The sequence below is a fragment of the Protomyctophum bolini genome (genome assembly GCF_963924005.1).
Source record: "Protomyctophum bolini genome assembly, chromosome: 16".
NCBI lineage: Eukaryota > Metazoa > Chordata > Actinopteri > Myctophiformes > Myctophidae > Protomyctophum > Protomyctophum bolini.
The window spans coordinates 31,028,692-31,051,857 of NC_137877.1; the positions used below are offsets into that span (position 1 = coordinate 31,028,692).

At 39.8% G+C, this 23,166-nt stretch overlaps 1 protein-coding gene across 3 annotated transcripts in view; it reads left to right on the plus strand.

The window, feature by feature from the left end:
- The window catches only part of rapgef4a (Rap guanine nucleotide exchange factor 4a), a gene marked incomplete at its 5' end in the record, with an annotated part of 41,391 nt that overhangs the window by 7,437 nt on the left and 10,788 nt on the right, over positions 1-23,166 (plus strand). For 2 of the 3 annotated variants that reach the window (XM_080785578.1, XM_080785579.1), the window contains 10 exons: positions 13,165-13,237; positions 14,141-14,205; positions 17,883-17,933; positions 18,073-18,179; positions 18,883-19,004; positions 19,512-19,695; positions 20,313-20,397; positions 21,346-21,406; positions 21,789-21,865; positions 22,235-22,381. In XM_080785578.1, coding sequence (XP_080641704.1) covers positions 13,165-13,237; positions 14,141-14,205; positions 17,883-17,933; positions 18,073-18,179; positions 18,883-19,004; positions 19,512-19,695; positions 20,313-20,397; positions 21,346-21,406; positions 21,789-21,865; positions 22,235-22,381 — 972 coding nt within the window. Of the gene's footprint in view, positions 1-9,401; positions 9,503-13,164; positions 13,238-14,140; positions 14,206-17,882; positions 17,934-18,072; positions 18,180-18,882; positions 19,005-19,511; positions 19,696-20,312; positions 20,398-21,345; positions 21,407-21,788; positions 21,866-22,234; positions 22,382-23,166 lie in introns of those variants that run through there. The other variant, XM_080785580.1, reaches the window with a different exon arrangement.

A 23,166-nucleotide genomic window follows, 5' to 3' on the forward strand; every position in this document is an offset into this window, starting at 1 on the left:
CATTCCGTGTGTTTAGTCAGTGTTGCCACATTGCAGAAATATTACTGTGGCAGTATCCCATTCCTGGCGAGACCGGTATGTAGATATTTTGTGCAAATATGGTTCAGATTTTCGTCTTCCTGCAATACAATACATCATACTACACTGTATGATGGATTCTGGCCTACTCCCCTTGGCTACAATGCAAGGTACTTTAAATTATCGCTTTGTGTATTTTTTGAGGGGCGCTAGCCCATATAGGTTTAATGTTTGTTTATTAAACGCCATTGACAATGAAGGGAAAACTTATGTAATTTTGTAACTCATTACGTCATATTGTCTCTTTATTGTTAATGGCACCGTTTGTTTTATATCACCATTACGTCACCTAATCAACATGAGTTAGACTTTAATATATTGAGCAAGGTCAGCATTTCCCCCTCCAAATAACGTTTTGGACTACATTTGCTACTATCTCTAGTAGCGAACGTAGTGGACACTTTTTCATGATTGGCTGCCTCGTCTTTAGGATGCCTCTAAGGCAGCCAATGGGAGACCCATAAAACCCATAGTCTGAACGCCGCAACGTGAAACCGTGAGTTGAGGCAGAAGCTGCAGCACACAAACTGATTATACTGTAGATGTTCATAAACGAGAGCTTTCTGCACCTGGCAGTTATGACTAAGTCATTCTTGTTTTATTGATGAATATATAGGTCCTAGTATTGATTGACTGAGAGAGAACCTCCTGGTCCTTCTGGTCTAGGGTGAAGGTGGCCCTGGAGCAGGCAAGATTGCTCCCACACAGATTTATTTCCCTAGAGAAAAAGCCTGGGGCCAGAGCACTCCAACAACAAAATGGTACCAGACTGAACAATACTGTACTGCTTGAATGACTAATGGGAATTATTTATTATTCATAGATGGATTCCATGTAAATTTTTCAATATACCAACTTTTTCCAGCCTTTGCTCTTTGCATGCGTGCGTGTGTGTGCGCGCGTGCGCGCAGGCTAACATGCCACCATTAGTTTGAACCTTTCAGGCTGCATAGAAATAGGGAATCTTTGCAGTTCCTGCGTACAATTAAGATTTTATTTAAATGTCACACTCTTATCACAGTTTTCACGGCACTCAGGTCTGAGAGTCACTTGTTTAATTGGAAATGGCGGGTGTGTGCATGTTTGTTTAACAGCAGGCATGAGCCAGGCTCAACATACACAAACAGACAGACACACAAACTGTGCGCACACACATGCTGCAACAGCAGCAGAAGCTCAGATGACCTGATCATCATCTCTCACTTCACTTGCTTCCTGCTTCCGACAGCCACAGGGATTGAAACAACACTACTACACTTTGTGCTTACAGAATCAAAAAGCAGCTCTCTGGCAATCGCATACACACATCGGCTGGACACATTTGCTTTGTGTTTGTCAGTTCAGCCTGGGAATCGCACAGTACAAGACTCGACTCCAGTTTGTACAGGCACGTGTACTGTGCATACCTATGACAACACAGTGCTAGCCTATAGGATATGAAAGGATAGTATAAGATCATAAGTTGGATAGGATAGATCTTGAGGGAAATGCGGTCTGTCATCATAGCAGTACTGCAGTAAGGATGAAACAAAGATACGGGTAGAGATGGGTTATCGTCGGTATAGAGATCCAAGAGTAAAGAAGTAACACTAGCAATAATGTAATGTGTCACAAAAGAATATAAAAGACTGTGTGTATGTATGTGTATATCTACTATACAAGTGAAAAGTGGTACCCATACTCATTCTTTGTGCTCTATCTCCGACCGAACCACACTTTTACCACACATCTCTATATGCAAAATAAATTCGGCACGCTCCCCGAACTGACATAGGCTATTTTTTAGCCGTTCAAGTGTCTTATTTACTCTGCAAATATTACTTTTATGAGGTTTTCCTACACGGAACACGGAATCACTGCTGCCCCAACACGGTCAAAAACAAGCCCAACAAGCCCACAAACAAGCCCTTTAAACCACGCTACTTACATACACTACAACTCGCTTACAATTCGCAAACCTGGCAACACCCTGCCTCTTACGTCACCAGCTCTGTTCTGTCCGTCGAGCTCACACTCTGTCGCAGCCATCTTGCTTTTCTTTTGGATGGGCGAGTGGACATTTAATGCAAATTAATTAATTATAGGTCCAGCAAGCAAATCATGATGGTCTGTTTGTGCTCAATAGGTCACAATAACATTCCGAAATTAGGTGTTGTGTTTTGTATGACATTTTCCCCAGTAGTAGTTGCATATCTATCTCAGCTTTTGCCTGATAGCACACATGCTAACGTCAGCAGCATTTCATGACAGGTTAGGCTATTTTTTAGCCGTTCAAGTGTCTTATTTACTCTGCAAATATTACTTTTATGAGGTTTTCCTACACGGAACACGGAATCACTGCTGCCCCAACACGGTCAAAAACAAGCCCAACAAGCCCACAAACAAGCCCTTTAAACCACGCTACTTACATACACTACAACTCGCTTACAATTCGCAAACCTGGCAACACCCTGCCTCTTACGTCACCAGCTCTGTTCTGTCCGTCGAGCTCACACTCTGTCGCAGCCATCTTGCTTTTCTTTTGGATGGGCGAGTGGACATTTAATGCAAATAAATTAATTATAGGTCCAGCAAGCAAATCATGATGGTCTGTTTGTGCTCAATAGGTCACAATAACATTCCGAAATTAGGTGTTGTGTTTTGTATGACATTTTCCCCAGTAGTAGTTGCATATCTATCTCAGCTTTTGCCTGATAGCACACATGCTAACGTCAGCAGCATTTCATGACAGGTTGCCATAGCAACATACAGTGTGCGCAGACCTAACATGAGTTGCTTACAACAGAAACACACGGCCTTTTAACCACGCTACTTACACACAACAGGTCGGGAGTTATTAAACCGAACGTGGACGCTGTTTCAGTGTTACATTTGCTGCGCATATCGGATTAATTGTAACGCCATGCATGATCAATGTAACAACGCTAAAAAACAACATTAAACATATCGTTTTCAGCTTAAAGCAATTATATTTCATTGAAGCAACTCCTTAGCATTGTTTTCATACCATGGATGTGATACGAAAATGTATCAAACATAAGGGAAATATTAAATAGTATCGGGTGTACCAGTTTGGCCATTTCTTTTTTTTCAATGGGGCAATACATTGATTAAACAAACGTTTGATTGATTGAGTTGTACAATGTTATACAACCCTAAACAAATTTTAGAATACACTACACAATACAATACAATTTTAGAACATATTTTGCACGTTTCATTTATTTACTCAGAGATCCGTTTAGCTACACATGTAATATTTTCAGGCAACGGACCTACACATGTCAGCTACCATAAACCACTTCAAGTCATTAGGACGAAATAACTGACAGGAGTGACGGTGCTGTGCTGTGAGTAAACTAATAGGGGAGAGCCGCCAAGGATGTAACATTTTGCACGTTTCATTTTTTTACTCACAGATCCGTTTAGCTACACATGTAATATTTTCAGGCAACGGACCTACACATGTCAGCTACCATAAACCACTTCAAGTTATTTTTTTGATAAAACAGGTCGGGAGTTATTAAACCGAACGTGGACGCTGTTTCAGTGTTACATTTGCTGCGCATATCGGATTAATTGTAACGGCATGCATGATAAATGTAACAACGCTAAAAAACACTATTAAACATATCGTTTTCAGCTTAAAGCAATTACATTTCATTGAAGCAACTCCTTAGCATTGTTTTCATACCATGGATGTGATAAGAAAATGTATCAAACATAAGGGAAATATGAAATAGTATCGGGTGTACCAGTTTGGGCTTTTCTTTTTTTTCAATGGGGCAATACATTGATTAAACAAAAGTTTGATTGATTGAGTTGTACAATGTTATACAACCCTAAACTAATTTTAGAATACACTACACAATACAATACAAATTTAGAACATATAATATAGGCCAATATGTCAAATATGTAAATATTACATACAATGGCATTGAATGGAAGCGGACCATTTGTAACACATGTTACAAATGACCCGCTTTTGCACGTTTTCTTTGCCGTTGCTTACAGACCAGAATGAACGTGAATTCCGTCTAAACACGATGCAAACTAATGAAGAACATAAGCATGAAGACATCCATGTGGATTTTTATTCACCAAAACCAAAGAAAAAAAATGCAGCACACATATACTCCAGGTGTAAAATTATACGCATTTTGAAAAAAGTCAGATTTTCGCCAATAACTCCCCGTAGGACACAGGTAAACACTTCAAACTTCCTGGCCACGTAGAGTACGTTGCTGCACACATACTGACGCGATGGCGTCATGGTGGCGTTGACCAATCAAGAGATAACGTCCATGTTACAACCGTGAAGCGTTACAACCTTGGCGGCTCTCCCCTACATTTGTTACTAACATTAGGTTGTGGCAACGTAGAAACGTGGCGAGCAGATAGTGTGTTTTGGACAAACAGGCTAGGTATTGGTGTTGATTTGAGTCAACTGGACAAACAGCGTGGTGTTGTTTTGTGTCTGTGTTTGTGTTGGAGCGCCTCAGTGTGGCCGTACAGGTCATGTGCAACCTCTTCCACAGAGAGATGGAGACACTAAATCTCAGCTGGACAAACATGTTTGCATGCATGCATCGCTGCCTTGCATGCTGTGTGCTAGGCCTACTGTTGAGTCTGTCACTTACTTTGACTGATTTATGGCATTGTCTTTCTGTTAAAATCCAACTATGTTAATTTAAGAACTCTGGGCATATAGGTCATTGTTTATTCACTGTGCACACGTGTAGCCTATTGTATGTCAGACTGTATGTGTGTCCCACAGTCACAATCCTTTAGTAATTAGGCTGTGGAAATATTCAGGACAAAACAATGGTACATTTCCAATAACCCATCCGTTACTACATGTGGAGTCAACTCCCGCCATTTATTTCTTCCCATAGTGCGTGGCGAAGTAGCTCTGGGATGAGTGCGCGCGTAGCGCGCACGAAATTCTAGTATATATATATATATATATATATATATATATAGCTTCGGCCACTTGAATTAAGGTGACTTAAGGGCCTGTCAGTTCAAACTCACAATGCAATATTTTGTTTTCAAGAGTGTTGCTGTGCACAAAAACATCGGTAACATTACAAATTAAATACAAAAAACTATTCCATTTCTCCCCCTCTATTTCCCATTCCAAGTGTGTTTGTCTTATAATATGTCATGCCAGCTCCTCTATTACAAAGCCCCCTCAGGTACATATTTAAACTATTTTGAGCAATGGTATAATATGTTTTCGGTGGGTAGATCTTGTTGAGCTGGTCATTTTGAAAGTAGCTCTCGAGTCAATAAAGTGTGGGCACCAGTACTGGCCTATACTGTAGTGATTTATGTGGCCGCCTACAATACACTAGAATAAATATGTGCAATCTGTCACAGTAAAAGGGCATATAGTAGTATCTAAAATATATTACCAGTAATATTTGCATATGGAAGGAATATAGTATTAGCAGATAATTAAAATAAGAGTGCATCAACAGATAGAGCAGGCTTAAAATTGAGTTTATTTAGGACGCATGTGCCACTGTACTATGTACGTGTTTCGTGTGTATGAGTTTGTGCTTGAGGCAGCTCGGTCGGGGCACTCGGCTGTTGGTCATAACAACATCAGCCAGTCGAGGAGGTATAGCCTGGGAGTCAGTGGAGACAGCTGATGAACAGGAAGTGGCACAGTGTGCCCTCTGGGGGCTTAAGGAGAGGGTGGAGGGGTGGCTGGAACAGCAATGGCACGTGAAGCCTCTGTGGGGTCAACATCCAAGTAGCAAGCCGTGATAATGCGAGCATGCAGGAGTCCCTCCCAGTTGACAACGGATATACACAAGGAAAAGAGCTGGGATGAGATGGCATCAACAACACTTCTGTTCATTTCCTTATCTCCACTAGCAAAGTTATTGTATCATCAAATGATTGCAGACACAAATTGTTTCTGCATTTAAAAAAAAATCACATCCGTGTGAAGTGAGGCACTCTATCATCATACATCATCTTGACGTAAAATAGAGCTCTATCATATTCATATCCCATGCTATACCCACCAGCATTAACCACATCCGTAAGCTAGAACTGCACTCTGTCAAGTGCCTACTTGCGCGTGCAAGTACTGTCAACCACTACGAACTTTCAAATCTCATCCTCTCTGTAAAACATTGAAATTAAATGCTAAAACAACAAATTCTTTGTTTAAAACAGTTATATAGATAGGTTTCATGTTTGGAGTACAGAAGTAGGCTATGTTTTGTGGCTTATTTGTGTGTATCTCGCAAGTTGGTAGCTCTTGATGAAGCATAACTACTCAGCCAAACCATTTAACGTTCTGTAGAAAGATTACATAACATTCTCGGGTTATAACTGGCTGTCAATGGTGACGTAATTTCAATATTGTTTGGGTAACGGGTAACGAATGTATGTATACATGTATGTAAGTTGAAAGTGCTATACTGTGGTCTTTTATGTGCGTATGCTCGGATATATTGATGATGAGGGTGACGTAATGAAGATATGTATCAATGCCGGGGTATAACTGGCTGGTTTCAGATTACATACATGTATACATACAGACATTACCATTAATTCACCCGACACTGAAACATATCCTAATTACGTCACCATCGACAGTACGGTATCTTGCGGACTACCCACTATATTATAGTATAGTGGCATTATGCCTTTATTTGCGGGTGGAGATGTGCCTGTACTAGGCTTGTTGATGGGCTTTCCCTATATTTGCTTTCCCTATATTTGCTATCTTGCACACACAGGTTTAGGACAACGGAAAGCGCCTTCTCAAACCACCCGTAATGCGAATTCCGTTTGATAAAAGAATGCGCTCATGAGTTGAAATCTGTACTGGCCAAAAGTGGCCATATATGGAGCGTGTCTTGAGTGTACAGGGTTTGATGAGGTCAGATCAACAATATTGAATGTCAGAACAGGTCAGCTCCATGGAGATCTAAGGGTTTGAGTTTTGAGGTCCGATGTAGAGTTGCTGGCTGGCAGATCTAGGTGATGATCCAGTCTTCTCCATGTATGGTTATCCAGTTTTAGATGAGGTCAGTGTCTTTGACCAAAATATGCACAAGATCTAAGGGTCTCCATGATGTCATGTGTGTCACAAGGCGTGACCATATATGGAGGTGTGATGTTACGAAGCGTGACCATATATGTAGGCGTGATATGGCCATATATTGACATTCCCATATATGGGGAAGGGCCCCTGGCGATGTTCTCTATGTTGCGACTACATATATGCCCATATACGGAGATCCCTGATGATGTCACGAGGCATGACCATATGGAGGCGTGGGGTGACTAATGGATGGACGGACTGAGGTTTTCATAGTAAATGTGACCCACGGACACAATCAAATTCCCCATAATCAGTGACGGTAACACATAGATGATACTTGTGTCAACGCAATGTGATAACAATAAGGGAGGTTACTAAGTCTCCCATTGTGAGCCGTCTATTTTAATGAATACATAGTCGCCGTGTATAAACAATTTAAATAATCTGGTCATGTGCAAAACTCATCTCATCTACCACAATCGGTAAACGGAAAAGAAAAAGGAAAAAAAAGGGACATGATTTCATGTCGTATGATTGTCTCTACATTCCACCACCAATCAAGCTCTTTTTGTTCACGCTACAAAGTGGCCGTATCTGACTGATGGTGTCAGAGATTCAGATTTTACATTCACTGAGAAATGAACTGCACGTGCCCCATCTTATCCCCAGTCTACTGTATGTACACGTATCTTTGTCCCCTCTTTGTATCCAAGGCCCTTTATGTTCCCCTTCTGTTGATCCTTCGCTGTTTTCCTTATTTGCTATTCACAAACATACTCTTCCCAAATGCCCTTTTCAGCATTTCACCTTAGTCTCAATTTTCTTTTCTTTTTTAAATATTTTTTGGGCCTTTTCTACCTTTGTTGGATAGTGTACAGTATGGTGACGGGAAATAGGGAGAGAGATGGGGTGACACGGCAAAAGTCGAACCCGCGACATGCTGTTAGGCCGGGGTGCCTGGACCGCTACACTAGCCGGGCCACCTTAGTCTTAATTGTTCTTGCTTCAAAATGGTGTTATTGACAATTCTGTATGAGGCCTTTGACAAGCTGCTCACATAAATTATGTGAAATTAATTATTTACACCTTTCTGCAATTGGAGTCCCAAAATATGTGTATGGATTTGTGAACATGGTTGTTAATGTGTTCAAAGACTTTGCTCATGGACCTGGTTTTATTTCCTTTACAGCTCAGCCCTCATGTACATATTAAACAATACTTTATTTAGAAGCTCTTGAAAGGAGAGCACAGGGTATAGTTTGCTGTTTCTAAAGCTTCAATTGGATTAAATGCAGCTGTCTTTTTTGTAGCTTTGATCAGTAACACGGTCAAAGATAAGACACCATCTGCCCTCTGTCCTTGGAGAGGAGCGGTCCTGTTTATACTCCGGCATACGACAGAGTCGCGCATCGAAAAACGAAAATAGCACATCTACAAGCTCTACAAGCAATTTAACATGTGAGCTTGTAGATCAGCTATTTTCAGCACACCATTGTACGATGAAGTACCGGTATAATAAATCACCTGGTGATATTAAATTGGACTACTAATCTAGTACTAGATGAATAAAGGACCATGTCTAACATTCATGGCTTTAAGTTAAACCTGATGGTATAGTATAGCTCCATGTCAGAAATGGAGATTAGGGAAGAATTTGTGTTGAGTATACCAGTTACCAAAAAAAATCATATTTACCATAGACATTAGAAATACAAACATTTGAAGTTTTAATCATTATTTTGATGCTTATGGTTATTGTTCTTCTCATAGCATACCTATTTACACGCACCTCAACAGTGGGTGCAGGGCCAATAAGGCAATTATGGAAGGAGGTGGGTGCAGGGCCAATAAGGCACACCATTATTTTGATAAATAATTTCTTTATTGAATAAACAAACGACAATATTTCGATCTTGATAGATCTTCGTCAGGTCAATAGAGATGCACACATGTTTCATCAATATTGTATTGTTCTTCTCATCCCTTTAACTTTATGAAATTACGAAGCAATAGTTTAGAAAGCTGCAATAGAACAGTTTTTATTTTTATTGTATTCCTCACATAACAGCTGGGCTGTGCTGCTGTAGTAGTAGTTTTGACCATTGGCAAGAGTGCAATAATAGGAGTGCGTGATGATTGGCGTAGAGAGTAATCACCTAGCAACCGCTGCTCAATGGAAGTGGGCGGCTGGCCCTGCTAGGGTCTGGCAGACGGAGTTCATTCATTGGCTAACACGCGGGCTGATCACACACTGCTGCTCTGACAGGGCAGCATGCAAACTGCACACGCCGGCTATGGATCAATGAATAGTGCGTCACTGTGGGACCCTGAAGAGTTGGACTCAATTATTCTGTGAGTGTTTGTCAACACTTATACATATATATATATATATATATATATATATAAAGAGGGCGTGGAGGACCTGTCAGTCATTAACAATAGTTACAGGTGCATGTAAAACTGAAAGCATCCTCGGGTAAGTGCTGATTTTTAACTTTATGATGCACTTACTAGTTTTATGAGAACATTACCTCAGAACTTACAGTAGTTGGTTAGTAAAAAATATTCAATTTCTGAATGTAAAAGCATATTTTTATTTTGGAATATGTCTGGATGAAAATTTGGACTGGAATTGCATTGAACGTATTGGGAGGTACTGAATTCCCCCCCAATTGTGTGGTGTGCCTTTCACAAACAGTGTTGCAGACTAATTTGAGAATGTCTCAGAAACGGGCAGTTTGTACTATGCATGTTATGCAACATGGGGTGAATTATTCAGCATACAAGTGTGCATTCATGCACAATGATGCTCAGCATCATAGCATGCAAGACGTGCTCAAGCATGGCAGGCTGAAGTGAAGCTTGCATTGGCAACAGGGACATGGCTGGAGGTCTTTAGCTTCTGTTGTGATGGGGATTATTTGTAAAACTCTCAAAAGCATAGAAGCTATGCACATCAGGTAGAGGTATGTATGTATTTTTCAGCTGCTCTCTTGGGTCTCTGATTTATATTGTCGGACAGAAATCGACTCGTGTATCTCCATATTTCATTTTTACTCCATAAATGAATGCCCTATTTTTTTTACTGTCATGCAAAAGTAGGGAAAATAGCCGATCTACAATCCAATGTGAGCATGTAGATTTTCTAGACTGTATCCTTTCTGTATACTTTCCATCTTTGAAAGTGGTTAAGTCGGTCTGTGGGTCTTTTACAGTAAATATATAACCAAGAGGTTGTGACTAAATAACTACATTGAATCCATTGGAAGATTTGTTTTCCCCATTTCCTGAAAAGTAACTATTTCGAACATACAAGGTTTCCGCCCGACAGCGACTATACACACAACATGAATTGGAATGTAAATGTCTCATTGCTTAGAGGTGTTTGGAGAGCATTTGTCCTGTTTGTTTGCTGTCTGTGTTTGTTGTGTGAACCATGTGAAGTCACATGTGTCTCACAGAGAAATTGGACAGATCAGTTTTAGCTTATTTCCCCGGAGGAATAGAAAATGGCACATCTGTCATAGTTATGAAGCTTCTGTTTCATGGGGATAGGAGATAAGAGAGGTTATAAACTGATGCACGTAGCGCATAGAAAAGCAGTGCTCGTAGAACATCAAGATGACTCATTCATTGCCCTGTATGAATGCACAGATATAGCACTTTGTCCATCAGCTTATATTCAGACTAGAGTAATTCTGATTTAGAAGTTGCTTGTGTGAAACATGTAGCTTCTAAGAGGCAATCGAAGCAAAAAATATATATTCCTGGTCTATGGATGGCATTCAGATGACTGTAAGGTCCTACTGTAGGTTTCAGGTACCTTATACATCCTTTCAAAACCCAGATTGCACCTATAATATGTTGAATATATTCAGAGGAAATTGACTTCAAGTGCTGCGTCAGGCCATAATCTCCTAATATGATAGAATCACTTGTGAAACATGACAGAAATGAATAGCTTTGAATTGAGACACAGCTTTAACAGTTGTAAAATAGTAATCATCATTATAGTATGAGGTTACAGCAAATGTGAAGTACATAATTCAGTAAAGTGGTACAGGCAAAATGGTATATGAATAAGGAGGATGAATATCAACTGCATGTTGAGAAAAACATTCCCCTGTGAGTCTGTGACCCTGTCACTTCACAGATCTTATGGTTTTAAAACGTGAAACTAAGACTTGCAGTCAGCTAATGAATCAATTTGACACATCTCTGTGCAACAGATTAAATCGCCTGCCTCAAATGAATGCTTCAAATATTGCATTCGTCATGATCGCTGTATTGAGTCGCTGTATGTTGTATAGAAACAAATGCATTGTGGGCCACAAGGGGCAGAGGTGACATCATACTAACAAAGTAAAAACTGAGTGCTTTTACACACCTGACATTAGATCTAATCCCCTTTCAGAACAACACCACCTCCCTCTCTGCTTCATCCCCCCCCCCCCCCCCCCCCCCCGGGAACAGGGCTTTATTTGTTCAGAGGGGTCACAAAGTGATGGAGTCATCTCCTGGGTATCTTCATGGTGTCTGGTCTAAGTGCTCCTCACACGAACCAAGACCTTTAATTGTCAGCAATGACAGATAGACATGTTGAAATCACACTGACTTTGATTCTGTTTCATTGAGATAAGAGACAAATTGAACATTCTATAGTTCTTTGTAAAAAATGTTTTATTCCTTATTCCCTTTGAAAAGAAGCTACAATTTAAAGTGTGATGTTGTGATGTTTGCTTTGTTTGGAGCAGAGTCAATTTGTGTTTTGGAGTAGATTAGGGAAAAGGCTTTTAAAATCTGAGGTCACTGAGATATTTAAATGGCTTCGTAATTGGGGGGGGAAAGCTGTGTGCCTCTAAGGGGAACTTTAAGTGATTAGCTCACTTCAGAGGATTTGAATTGAATTTAAAACTTGACCTCTGAGTATGTTACCATCTAGCAACAAATTACTCTTCGGTTCTCTAGCTTTCAATGGATAATATATTATATTCTGACGAGAAGATAGTAAGGTGGAGTGGACTGATGTGTTAGTGCTGTAACACGTGATTCATAGTGCTTGTACTGTATGCTGCATGATGCTCTATTTTCAGTTCTTTAGTTATGGGCCGTTGAATAAAGCTTGTTTGGACCAAAAACGCGATCTGGGAAAAGATATCTCGTCAATGGCAGTAAATGTGAGATAAATATCTTTTATTTGAATAATAATTCTAAATGTGTTTTTCTTTGAGTGTTTTTAATTCTACGCAGTTACAATTTAGGTGTAATGGAATTAGTTGCTTTTGGAGCACGCTGTTCTTTTAAAATGTCTATAGTGTATGACAGCTGAAACAACTTATAAACTGTTCGTTTACGCAGAGAAATATCAGAACTGAGCATCGCTCTGCTCTTCCCATTGACCTAACCATGCATTACAGAAGACATACTCAATACCTCAACCCCAGCCCCTGAGGTCAAATGCTGTAAGTGCAGTTGATTTTCAGTTTCCAGTGTATTCTGCGGTAATTCCCTTTGATCATTTAAGACTAGAGGTTTAGTCAGTGTTATCCAGTTACAAAAAACTCTGCCATTGTCACAATGAAGAGTCAAATGTCACACGTACAGCAAACAATGTCTACTCAAGACATTTAAAGCTTGGGATCCAGATACTGTATATGCAATATTTCATTGCCTCTCTGATTTACATTATACTTGTTCACAAGATGAAACAAATACTTTGATCCTCTCTTCAAATGAGCCGACGGATGTGTTGCATTTGATTGTGATCTTGTGTTTTGGAAGTGGGTGGATGCACGTTAGATGACGGGAGCATGATTAAAAATGAAACAACAGTCTAAAAGCTTAGTGCTTTACCCTTCCTACGAGTGTGTCTGAGCTGTCGATTATTTCCTCTGGACACCACAAGCGGTAACCAATGCGCTAACATGATGTACACTTCTGGCATGAACTGTATTTGATACATTTTATTTTGACATTAATATGTGATGTTGCTTGTGTTTCCCATGTCTCTGTAGAAGTATCGTCGGTGCATGGCTGGGCTGCTTGCTCCTTCCTATGGTGTGATGGACAGTGGTCCTAATGGTGACAGTAAGTTCATTACATGTATCAATCTAATTATATTATATACAGTATATCATCTGAATGAATATCCAAAAAACTAGCATTGAGTGTGACTATTACTTCATCATTAGTCATTACTCAACTGTTATGCATACCATTCATGGAGGCCATTTATATCATTGCAAGTTAAATCAGTACTGATCTAACTTTGCTCAAACATAGCAACTAACTTATTCAGGTTAGCTCAAAGCAACTCACCATAAAAAATGAGCAGCTCAGCTTCCCGACTTTTTTCAGCAAATTCGAACTAGATTATATTGTACTATGTAGCCATTTATTGTTGCAAGTCAGTTACTAGTATTTATTAAAACATACATTACAGAATCAAATTGGGTTGCTTCCAAATGTCTTTCTTAGTATGGCCACCAACATCCTATTATAAGGCAATATTTTCTAAAATTCCTTATGCTTTAAGTAGCATGTGACATGTCAAACTAGGGGGTTTTCATTTCATATCATTGGGCTAAATTTGGCCATAGCAACTGTGCTGACATCATCACATCATCATTTTCCATAGATTTCCTGTACTATATTAACCACACCCTGTTTGGTTTTGTCACATATCTTATTCCCAAGGTAAAAGTCAGAATAAAATTGCATTTTGCTCTGAATTTGTTGCAAACATTTGTTCCTTTACAATAGCGAGTGAGTGATGAGTGATTCACCTTAATTAACAGATGATAGACCAAAACATTTATGGAAATACTTTCTGAAAGCTGCATGTAGATATTCTCAATCTACTGATTTCATGTTTTGGTTTGTTTATGTTTCATTTGAATTATTTTGTCATTGTTTTACCTTACATTATATGTATGGTCTTAAATTCAATAATAAATAAAGAAAATTTTGTCTCCCACTTTTCTCATTCAGGAATGCCGGACAAAGAGAACATAAGGAACAATACATTTGGTACACTGTCCAAACACCAGAATAAGGTAGAGTTTATTTTTATTTTATAGAATTCTAAAATAAGCAAATGAACATGCATTCATTTATAGTGGTCTGTTTTCTAATCTACGGTATAGTTTTCACATCTTGTTGAGTTGCTGATGGGTTGCTATGGAGATGAGATGTTTGTTCACAGCATTTATGCCTTTACAGCCCAGTCTCCCAATTCCCATAGATAAACTCTGACCGTTTGTTCTTTGCCTACAGCCTCCTTGCCTGATATAACAAGGTCCTTTATTGTTACCCACTTGGCCACTTCTCCAGGAGAACGGTGGAAATAAATGTAGAGTGGAATGTAGAGTTTGTTTAAAGTTTGTCTAAATATAAACGGCACGTTTGCTGTGGAGGTCTGGTTTCCCGCCGTAATAGTTCCTGTCCCACCATGCCCTGTGGTCATTTCCTTGCCACAGCACTGATAACATGGCACGATTTATAGCTTGTTCTTGTTCCTCCTTGTGGGGGGAGTTAGACCGAGCCTGGCCAAAACGAGGTCTAGAGAAGATACATGCTGCAAAAATGCCATTTATAGCAGAAATGTGGCCAACTAGATTCCATATTATGTCCGATACATTGATTACATACTGTAATTGTGTTATGTAATTTAGAAATATACCTCATAATCCATATAAATAAGTTAATGCGGTCAACCAGGGCTAATTCAATGATTAATAAATCATGAGAAGCCTACAAGCATGCGTGCGTGCATGCGTGCATGCATGCATGCATGACTACTACATGGAGGGGGATGAGTGAGGTGTCAAATGTTTCACAATGTCAACTGCTGGTGACAAGAGGGCCTCTTGTATTCTTCTTGATTTGTGTAGATCTGATTGGTGTGCATCTCCAAGTAAGAAGTCTGCATTAGACCGCCATGTTTCATAATCGACTTCATTGTTTGGACGGGGAATGCGTCCAGAGAAGGGTCGGAGTCTCAAGGAAGCATGTGTTTGTGCTGTAGAGTCTTCACGTTTAACTATATGTTCGACAATTACTTTCTGCATTGCAGATGGATAGAGGTTAGTTAAGCTTAAAGTAGGCTGAGTCTTTCCTTTGGGCGGTTGTTGAGAAGGTGCTGGTTCATGGTCATGTTGTGAGGTACGTGCACTGGGCTGAGGGCTCACTTGTGCCACGTCACCCTCTTGCTCTTCACTATTATCTTGGTTTGTTTCGGGTTCTTCACCTTCTTGACCAACGGCTCCACTGATGCGAGAGAGCTCTTTTCTCAGCACATCCTCAAAGTTCTGGCCACTCTGCTTTGCAATCTGCTTCAGCTCTGTGAGGTATGTTTGCGTGGCTGACTGACTGAATGCAGGGGTGCATACACTTGCTAAGCTCTCAATGTGGTAAGTAACATTTGCATCAGTTTTGCTCCCTAGCCCGACTGGCAATTGGGGTATGATTGGATCTAAAGCTTCCTCATCTTTGTACTCTACAATGACCCGTAGGCCTTTTTCAGCATGGGGTAATCTTATTTTTTGTTCAAAGGGGCCATACTGTTTTAGGAAGTCGTGGACTTCTTTGTCAGCATCTGTGTCTGTTAAACCACTAATTAGAAGTGACTTTTGAACCGCAACACCATGATCCTGAATTATCTTTTGAATGTCCTCCATCTTGAATCTGTAGTTAGTTATCTGGTCTCTGGTTACTAATTATATTCGTTTAAACCACTCCTGGCTAGCTCGCCAAATTTGTAGCACCTGTATCACCGAGGTTAACCACTGGACTAGTTCTAGGTTCTAATGAGTGGGGAACAATAAAATATCAGACCAGAGACCACTTACTTTAAATGTAAAGCCGGCAAACTTATTTTTACTCAATAAGACAAAGACAAAGACATACAATACATACAACATACAATAACATTGACCTTTGACCTAATAAAACAAAAACAAAATCCTGCAGGTATCCTAAGGTAAGTTTCCACTTTCCCTTTTTAATTCCTTTAATCCTAATTTAGAAGTAGCTAAATTCTAAACTAAGTTCAGGTATTTTAGTCAACTATTTTAGTCAGCTAATTTAGACAGGTAACTAACTAATTTTAGGAACTAGTTTGAAAACCTATTTAATCTCTATTTGTTTCCTAATATCTTGAGTTAACTCTTTTCCTTTTCTCCACAGGTAAAAAACTTTACAGGTAGAGGTAGGTATACATTTCCAAAAAAATCAAAATAGAATGAAAACCCTTAAATCACAACTTGAATCATGAAATAAAATAATACAGCAATTTGCTATACTTGGATCAGGTTATAGTTCAAATTAATTGTTCTGTGTACGTGTCCGTGACACTGTAACTCAGTCCTTTTTTAGTTCAGTTGTTCAGTCCAAAACATCCAAAAATAAATAAAACGTGTGACACTGTAACTCAGTCCTTTTTCAGTTCACTTTGTGTCTTCAATGCAATTGGCACTGTTCAATCCAAAAATAAATGAAATAATTCAATTCAAGCTCCAACACTCCTACCGCTCTGGCAGTGAGTGGATCAAGTAGTCTGACCGTGCAAAGTGGACACTTGCATGTGGAATGGTTCCTTGTATCAGTGGGCTCCTAGCTCGCCATCCAGATCTCCAACATAATCACTGTGTTGTTCCAACAGGGACATAAAACCTGACCTGTACAACAGGTCATAAAGAAAACAAATCACTAAATTACACAGGTACTGTGGGTCAATTAGCACTAGCTGCAGTATGCACAACTAGACCCAAATAGATGCTGATTATTACTGCTAGCAGCTGGCTGCCCAGCTGAGCTACCTTAAGTGTACTCATGTTTTACCATGAACAAACCAACATTTTATCATCAAAAGCATACACAATATACTCTTACTCATGAAATAATACAAAACGTTTCCATGTAAAAGTTAAATCACAAAGTTTAGTGCAATGAATCAATGCATTGTTTTTAAACTCACCAAAACACTCGGTCTGCACAAACTCAAAACAAACCGAGCAGGTTGTGCTCCCAAGTCTGACCAACACTTAACACAAGTGTGTGTCACTGTTCTAATGTTTACATCAAACGTTTTTATCACAGGTTTCTTCCTTTTTTAATCGGTTTAGCAGCTTTCTGTTCAGACTGACGTTGTCTGCTTCTCTCTCTCCACACCGCAGCTTCAGCAGACCAGCCCCCACACACTGTGTCATTAAAGGGGAAGTCACTTCACCTGCCTGTCCCTTAAAGGGATGTTGTTGTTTTTTGTTCATGTACAGTTTTACTGCTGACTCTAAACATTACCATTTTAACCCTTATTTATCAATGATGCTGTCATGAATTACTTGTGCATTTCAATGACTTATTTATTTAATATAGTACACCCTAATTTGACATGTGGGTTACACATGCTTATCAACAACAGATAAATATCGGCTACTGCCATCGGTTAATGTCAGTTTTATTTGCCTGCAAATACCAGCCGATACTGATAGGCGTTAGGTATGGATAGTATTTTTCAGTAATTGGAACAATTACTGTCAGGGAGAGATGCATGTGGCCAAGACTAAAGCAAAAACAGTTGTTCTGATATGTTTTAATGTCTGTTTTAATTTTGTGTTTAATTTAACTGTCAATTTCATCCATTCTTGTGGTTTTGACTGAGTTTCATTTCACTTTAACGTCTTGTCTTTCATGACATTTTCCCCATGCCATGTCATTTTATTTTATTTTGCAGAATTCATTAATTGAAAGTCCAGCCAAACCACAACTTAAATGCATTCCTCAGGTAGTAGACATTATCACGTCATTAGAGGCCAGTGTTGAATTCCTAATTTTTTGCTACAGTATATATGCAATAACTAGTGCGCAACAGCACTCTCTTGTGATAGACGTACCCAAGGCTTGTGTCTCCTCTTTCCTGGCAGGTGCCCTCGGAGAAGATCCTGCGGGCAGGGGAAGTTCTTCGTAATGCCATTCTGTCCAGGGCTCCTCACATGATCAGAGACCGGAAGTACCATCTGAAGACATACCGGTGAGCTGGGTTCTTATTAGAGATGCACGATATAATCGGTAGCGTATCAAAATCGGTCATATCGGCCATAAAAATGCCAGATCAGACCTCAAAATAATCCAGATTATTTTCATCAATATTGATGATGCAGTAAAAGAATAGTGGCTTTGTCTCACAGAGTAGGGGCGGCGATGGCTCAGGGGTAGAGTGGCTGGATGAGAACCGCAAGGTTAACAGTTCGAACCCAGGCTCCCCAAGTTAGTGTCGAAGTGTCCTAGAGCAAGACACTGAACCCTTAATTGCTCCTGATGCGCAGGTTGATACCTTGCATGGTTTCCTCCGGCATCGGTGTATGAATGTGTGTGTGAATGTAATGAAGGCGCTATATAAATGCAACATTACCATTTAGATTAGCCAATCGGCCTGTCTCTGTCAGCTGTTAGTGGAGAGGGGGGCTTACCATCTACCTTCACCAGCAAAACAGAACACTTTAATTAAAAAATTCAGCAGTGAGTTCAATATAAATATAATATACTAATGTAATATATCGGTACCAGCCGACCCTGCAAATATTGGATAGGATCGGTCATAATTTCAATATCATGCATCTATTGTTATTATCACCGTTGAAGTAGTTCTGTGTCTTTTCTTTTGCTGTATTGCACATGGATGCATGGTGTGTGCATCATACATTACATAATATGAGTTGCTCTGTGTTTCCTAGGCGGTGTTGCGTGGGGACGGAGTTGGTCGATTGGCAGATGCTGCAGAGCTCATGTGTCCACTCTCGCACTCAAGCAGTAGGCATGTGGCAGGTGCTCTTGGAAGAGGGAGTTCTCAACCATGGTGTGTGTGTGTGTGTGTGTGTGTGTGTGTGTGTGTGTGTGTGTGTGTGTGTGTGTGTGTGTGTGAAGGAACATCAAAACTTTTTTTTATCAATACCTATTACCCTAATGCTGTGTTCACTTGGGCAGTTGCAAAAGATACAAAGATGCAAAGCTACACCGTGTACTTGTAGCTGTTGCAGCTTTTGCAGCATCTACAAACGTTGGATGCATCATTGCATCTTCATGTCCCTGGCTTCCATTGACAATGAATGGTAGACTGTGGTTTTGCATCTGCACGTGTGAATGCAACATAAGACTAAGACTAACCCTAAACCTAACCCCTCACCATAACTCTAAAGCTAGCTGTGTGTGTGTGTGTGTGTGTGTGTGTGTGTGTGTGTGTGTGTGTGTGTGTGTGTGTGTGTGTGTGTGTGTGTGTGTGTGTGTGTGTGTGTGTGTGTGTGTGTGTGTGTGTGTGTGTGTGTGTGTGTGTGTGTGTGTGTGTGTGTGTGTGTGTGTGATGCAGTGGACCAGGAGCTGAGCTTCCAGGACAAGTACTTTTTCTACCGTTTTCTGGATGACGAAAGGGAAGACGCTCCTTTTCCCACCGAGGAGGAGATGCAGGAGAGCCTAGAGGAGCTGCAAGATACTCTCCTACTTCTCTCACAGATCGGTCCCGACGCCCACATGAGAATGATTCTGAGAAAGCAGTAAGGCCCGGTCGCAATACTATAACAGATATCTGGGGGTGATGATAGACGGATTAGATGCCACCTTATCATGGTCCTCTCATATTGACTATTTGTAAGAGGATACAGCAGCGTATCTACTCCTTACGCAGACTTAGATTGTTTGGTGCTAGCAGTCAGATCTTGTTTTTATACGTCTTCTTACCAAGAATTTTCTTTACCAATGTGTTTGTAAAGGTTTCTACTAACATATCCCACATTGGTTTATATTCAACCACCCTAGGGGAGTTTTTGACAGCTGCTGAAAGTTTGGGTACCATACAACCATTATAAGGCAAAATGTTCTAAATGTCATTATGCTTTAAGTAGCATGTTACGTGTCAGACTAGGGGGTTTTCATCATTCTGAATACATTCCAAGCATTAGTTTTGCAAATGTGATGAAGTCAGCACATTTGGGCATATTTGGGCAAGGGCTATGGCCGTTTTTAGCCCAAGGACTGTTTTTCGTGCAAAACTAATGCTTGGAATGGATTCAGAAGTGGGAGTCTCTGCCAGTAAAGGTTGAAAGTTGATTAGTGTGATTGTGTTTAGGACCAAAATAGTTTTTAAATGACTTGTCTTCTTCCTGATCTCCAGACCAGGGGAGAGGACGACAGATGATTTGGAAATCATTTATGAAGAACTTCTCCATATAAAAGCTTTATCTCATCTATCCACCACTGTGAGTATGGATTATGTGCCTGTGTGTGTGCATAGACCATACATGGGCAACTGGCGACACGTTTTGAGCTTGTAGAACTGCTATTTTTGCTACTTTTGTTTGACATAGAATGATGAAGTAGGGCATTAATTTATTAATATTAATTATTATTTCAAATACAGAGATAAGAGGTTTCTGCCTGACAGTATATGCAATGTGGCCCTCTAGAGTGAGTGTGGAAATCATGATGGCCATCTCCATCATCAAAGTTGCCCACACCTGGCATAAACAACCTGTTAAACCTGCAGAATCTGTCTCTGTCCCCCTGGCACAGTCATCTTACTAATCAGCTCCTCGTTCCTCCCATTTATGATGATGTGCTCCAAATATCCCAGTTTTGAATTTGTTACAGTTACAGTACGGTTGTTATTAAATGAGTACTGATAAAGACTTACCACCACCTATTCAGCTAGAAAGATGCGCTCAGTAGAGCGCAAATATCTGCCAGACGGTATGCACTAATAATAATAGCAATGCATGCAGTTTACATTTTTACCTACAGCCATGAAAGAGTAGTATGGCATGTTGTACATTACCTCTACTGTCTTCCTCACAACTCTACATGTTTGTAATTTCATGGTGCTGTGTTAGGCTGCCGTGTATAAGCTTTAAAAGTGATTGGTTGGATGGTTGATTGATTGATTGATTGATTATATTGGGTCATAAAAATGCAAACACAATATAAATCAATACCTACGATAACGCATAAAATCAATGATTAGATAAGTTTGGTCAAGAATTGGTCAAAATTGTGTATTTAATTAGTTTAGCTACTGTTGTGCACAGGGATGGAATTGAAGAATGCGAGGCATTAAACTAAAGTTGTACGATATATTGATTTGGCTGTTTTATGGTGGTGCGGTTGTTGAAAATGTTCCATTGATATTCCTGTATACTCTGTATTTACAGGTAAAGAGAGAATTGGCTGGAGTGCTGATATTTGAGTCTCATGCCAAAGCAGGAACCGTCTGTAAGTAAATCTACGATAATAAAATGGTCGCAAAATCCTTGAGGACATGGATATGATAGCATTGGTAATAATATAGCTTTTGGTATCTTGCTTAATTACATTAATGATTACAGATATATTATCTGTAATCATTAGTGTAACCTGTCATTAATCTGAGATTATTTCAGGGTGTTTTGTGAACTGCAGTAAACGCATTAAACCTGGCATCCTTATATTGGGCAGGTGAAATATAAGAAATTAATTCATTAAAAACTAATTAATTTAGCTAATTAAATAGTAGATCTACATTCTTACAAACCGTCACTTGAGCTCCAAAATCTGTTATTTTCACTATGTATCGTATGACAAAGTAAATGGAGCAATTCTGTCTTTTTCTTTCCAGTATTTAACCAAGGGGAGGAAGGCACATCATGGTACATTATCCTCAAGGGCTCAGTCAACGTTGTCATCTATGGAAAAGTACGTGTTAATCCAATGAAACCACACGTTCAAGCTGATATTGTCCAGTGGTGGGAAAAGTACTCTCATGTATTGCTTAAGTAAAAGTATCAATACTGCAATATTGAGTAAAAGTACAAAATTATTGGCATCAAAATGTATTTAAAGTACCAAAAGTGAGTGGAGTAAAAGTACAATATTTGTCTCTGAGATGTAGTGGAGTAGAAGTAAAAGTATTGGAAATTGGAAATACTCGAGTAGTACAAATACCTCAAAACTGAACTTAAGTACAGTACTTAAGTAAATGTACTTCGTTTCTTTCCACCACTGATTTTGTCAGCCGATTTGTTGAATGTGTAACGTTGTCTCTAAAACGTGTGATCCACGCAGGGGGTTGTTTGCACATTACACGAAGGAGATGACTTCGGGAAGCTGGCTCTGGTCAACGATGCGCCCCGCGCTGCTTCCATTGTCCTGCGAGAAGATAATTGTCACTTCCTGAGAGTGGACAAGGAGGACTTCAACAGGATCTTGAGGGTGAGTCTCTCACTGTGCTATGCTATTGTCTCTATTGCCCTCTGTTGGTCGAGGCTCCGCATTACAGATATTATATTGTGCTATTACTGTTGATGTTCTGTAATTGAGCACCTATTTATTCACCTCACTAATATGAACACATATGGTCACTTGTGTGACTTAAAGCTATACATAACAGACGGGCCTTAAAACAACTATATAAACCTGTCCTCTGGCCAATGTACCGTCTGCATGTTTATAGAGTAACATCCTTTAAAAAAGGAAGTGACGGGTGCTTATCATCATCTCATTCCGGCCAATGAGAATTTGAGTCCTCACCTTCGTCTTCAATGTCTGTGTTTACTGTTTACACAAACACTCAAAACTGGCCATTCATTGCCAATGGCGTTCAATGTTCGTGTTAGGACAAACACTCAAAACTGGCCATTCATTGTCAATGGCGTTCAATGTTCGTGTTAGGACAAACACTCAAAACTGGCCATTCATTGTCAATGGCGTTCAATGTTCGTGTTAGGACAAACACTCAAAACTGGCCATTCATTGTCAATGGCATTCAATGTTTGTGTTAGGACAATGTTTGTGTTTACACAAACCCTCAAAGCTGGACTTAGGAGGGGCGCCCCTCAAAAACAATCCATTATATTTTGGTTACTTTTGCACATGCTCCGAGTTACAAATGGATTAAAAAGAATCACACTTGTGTGAAGTGAGGGGCGCTCTCATCATCATACATCGTCACATTCCGGCCAATCACAATTAGCGTCCTCACTTTTCTGTCCTGAATT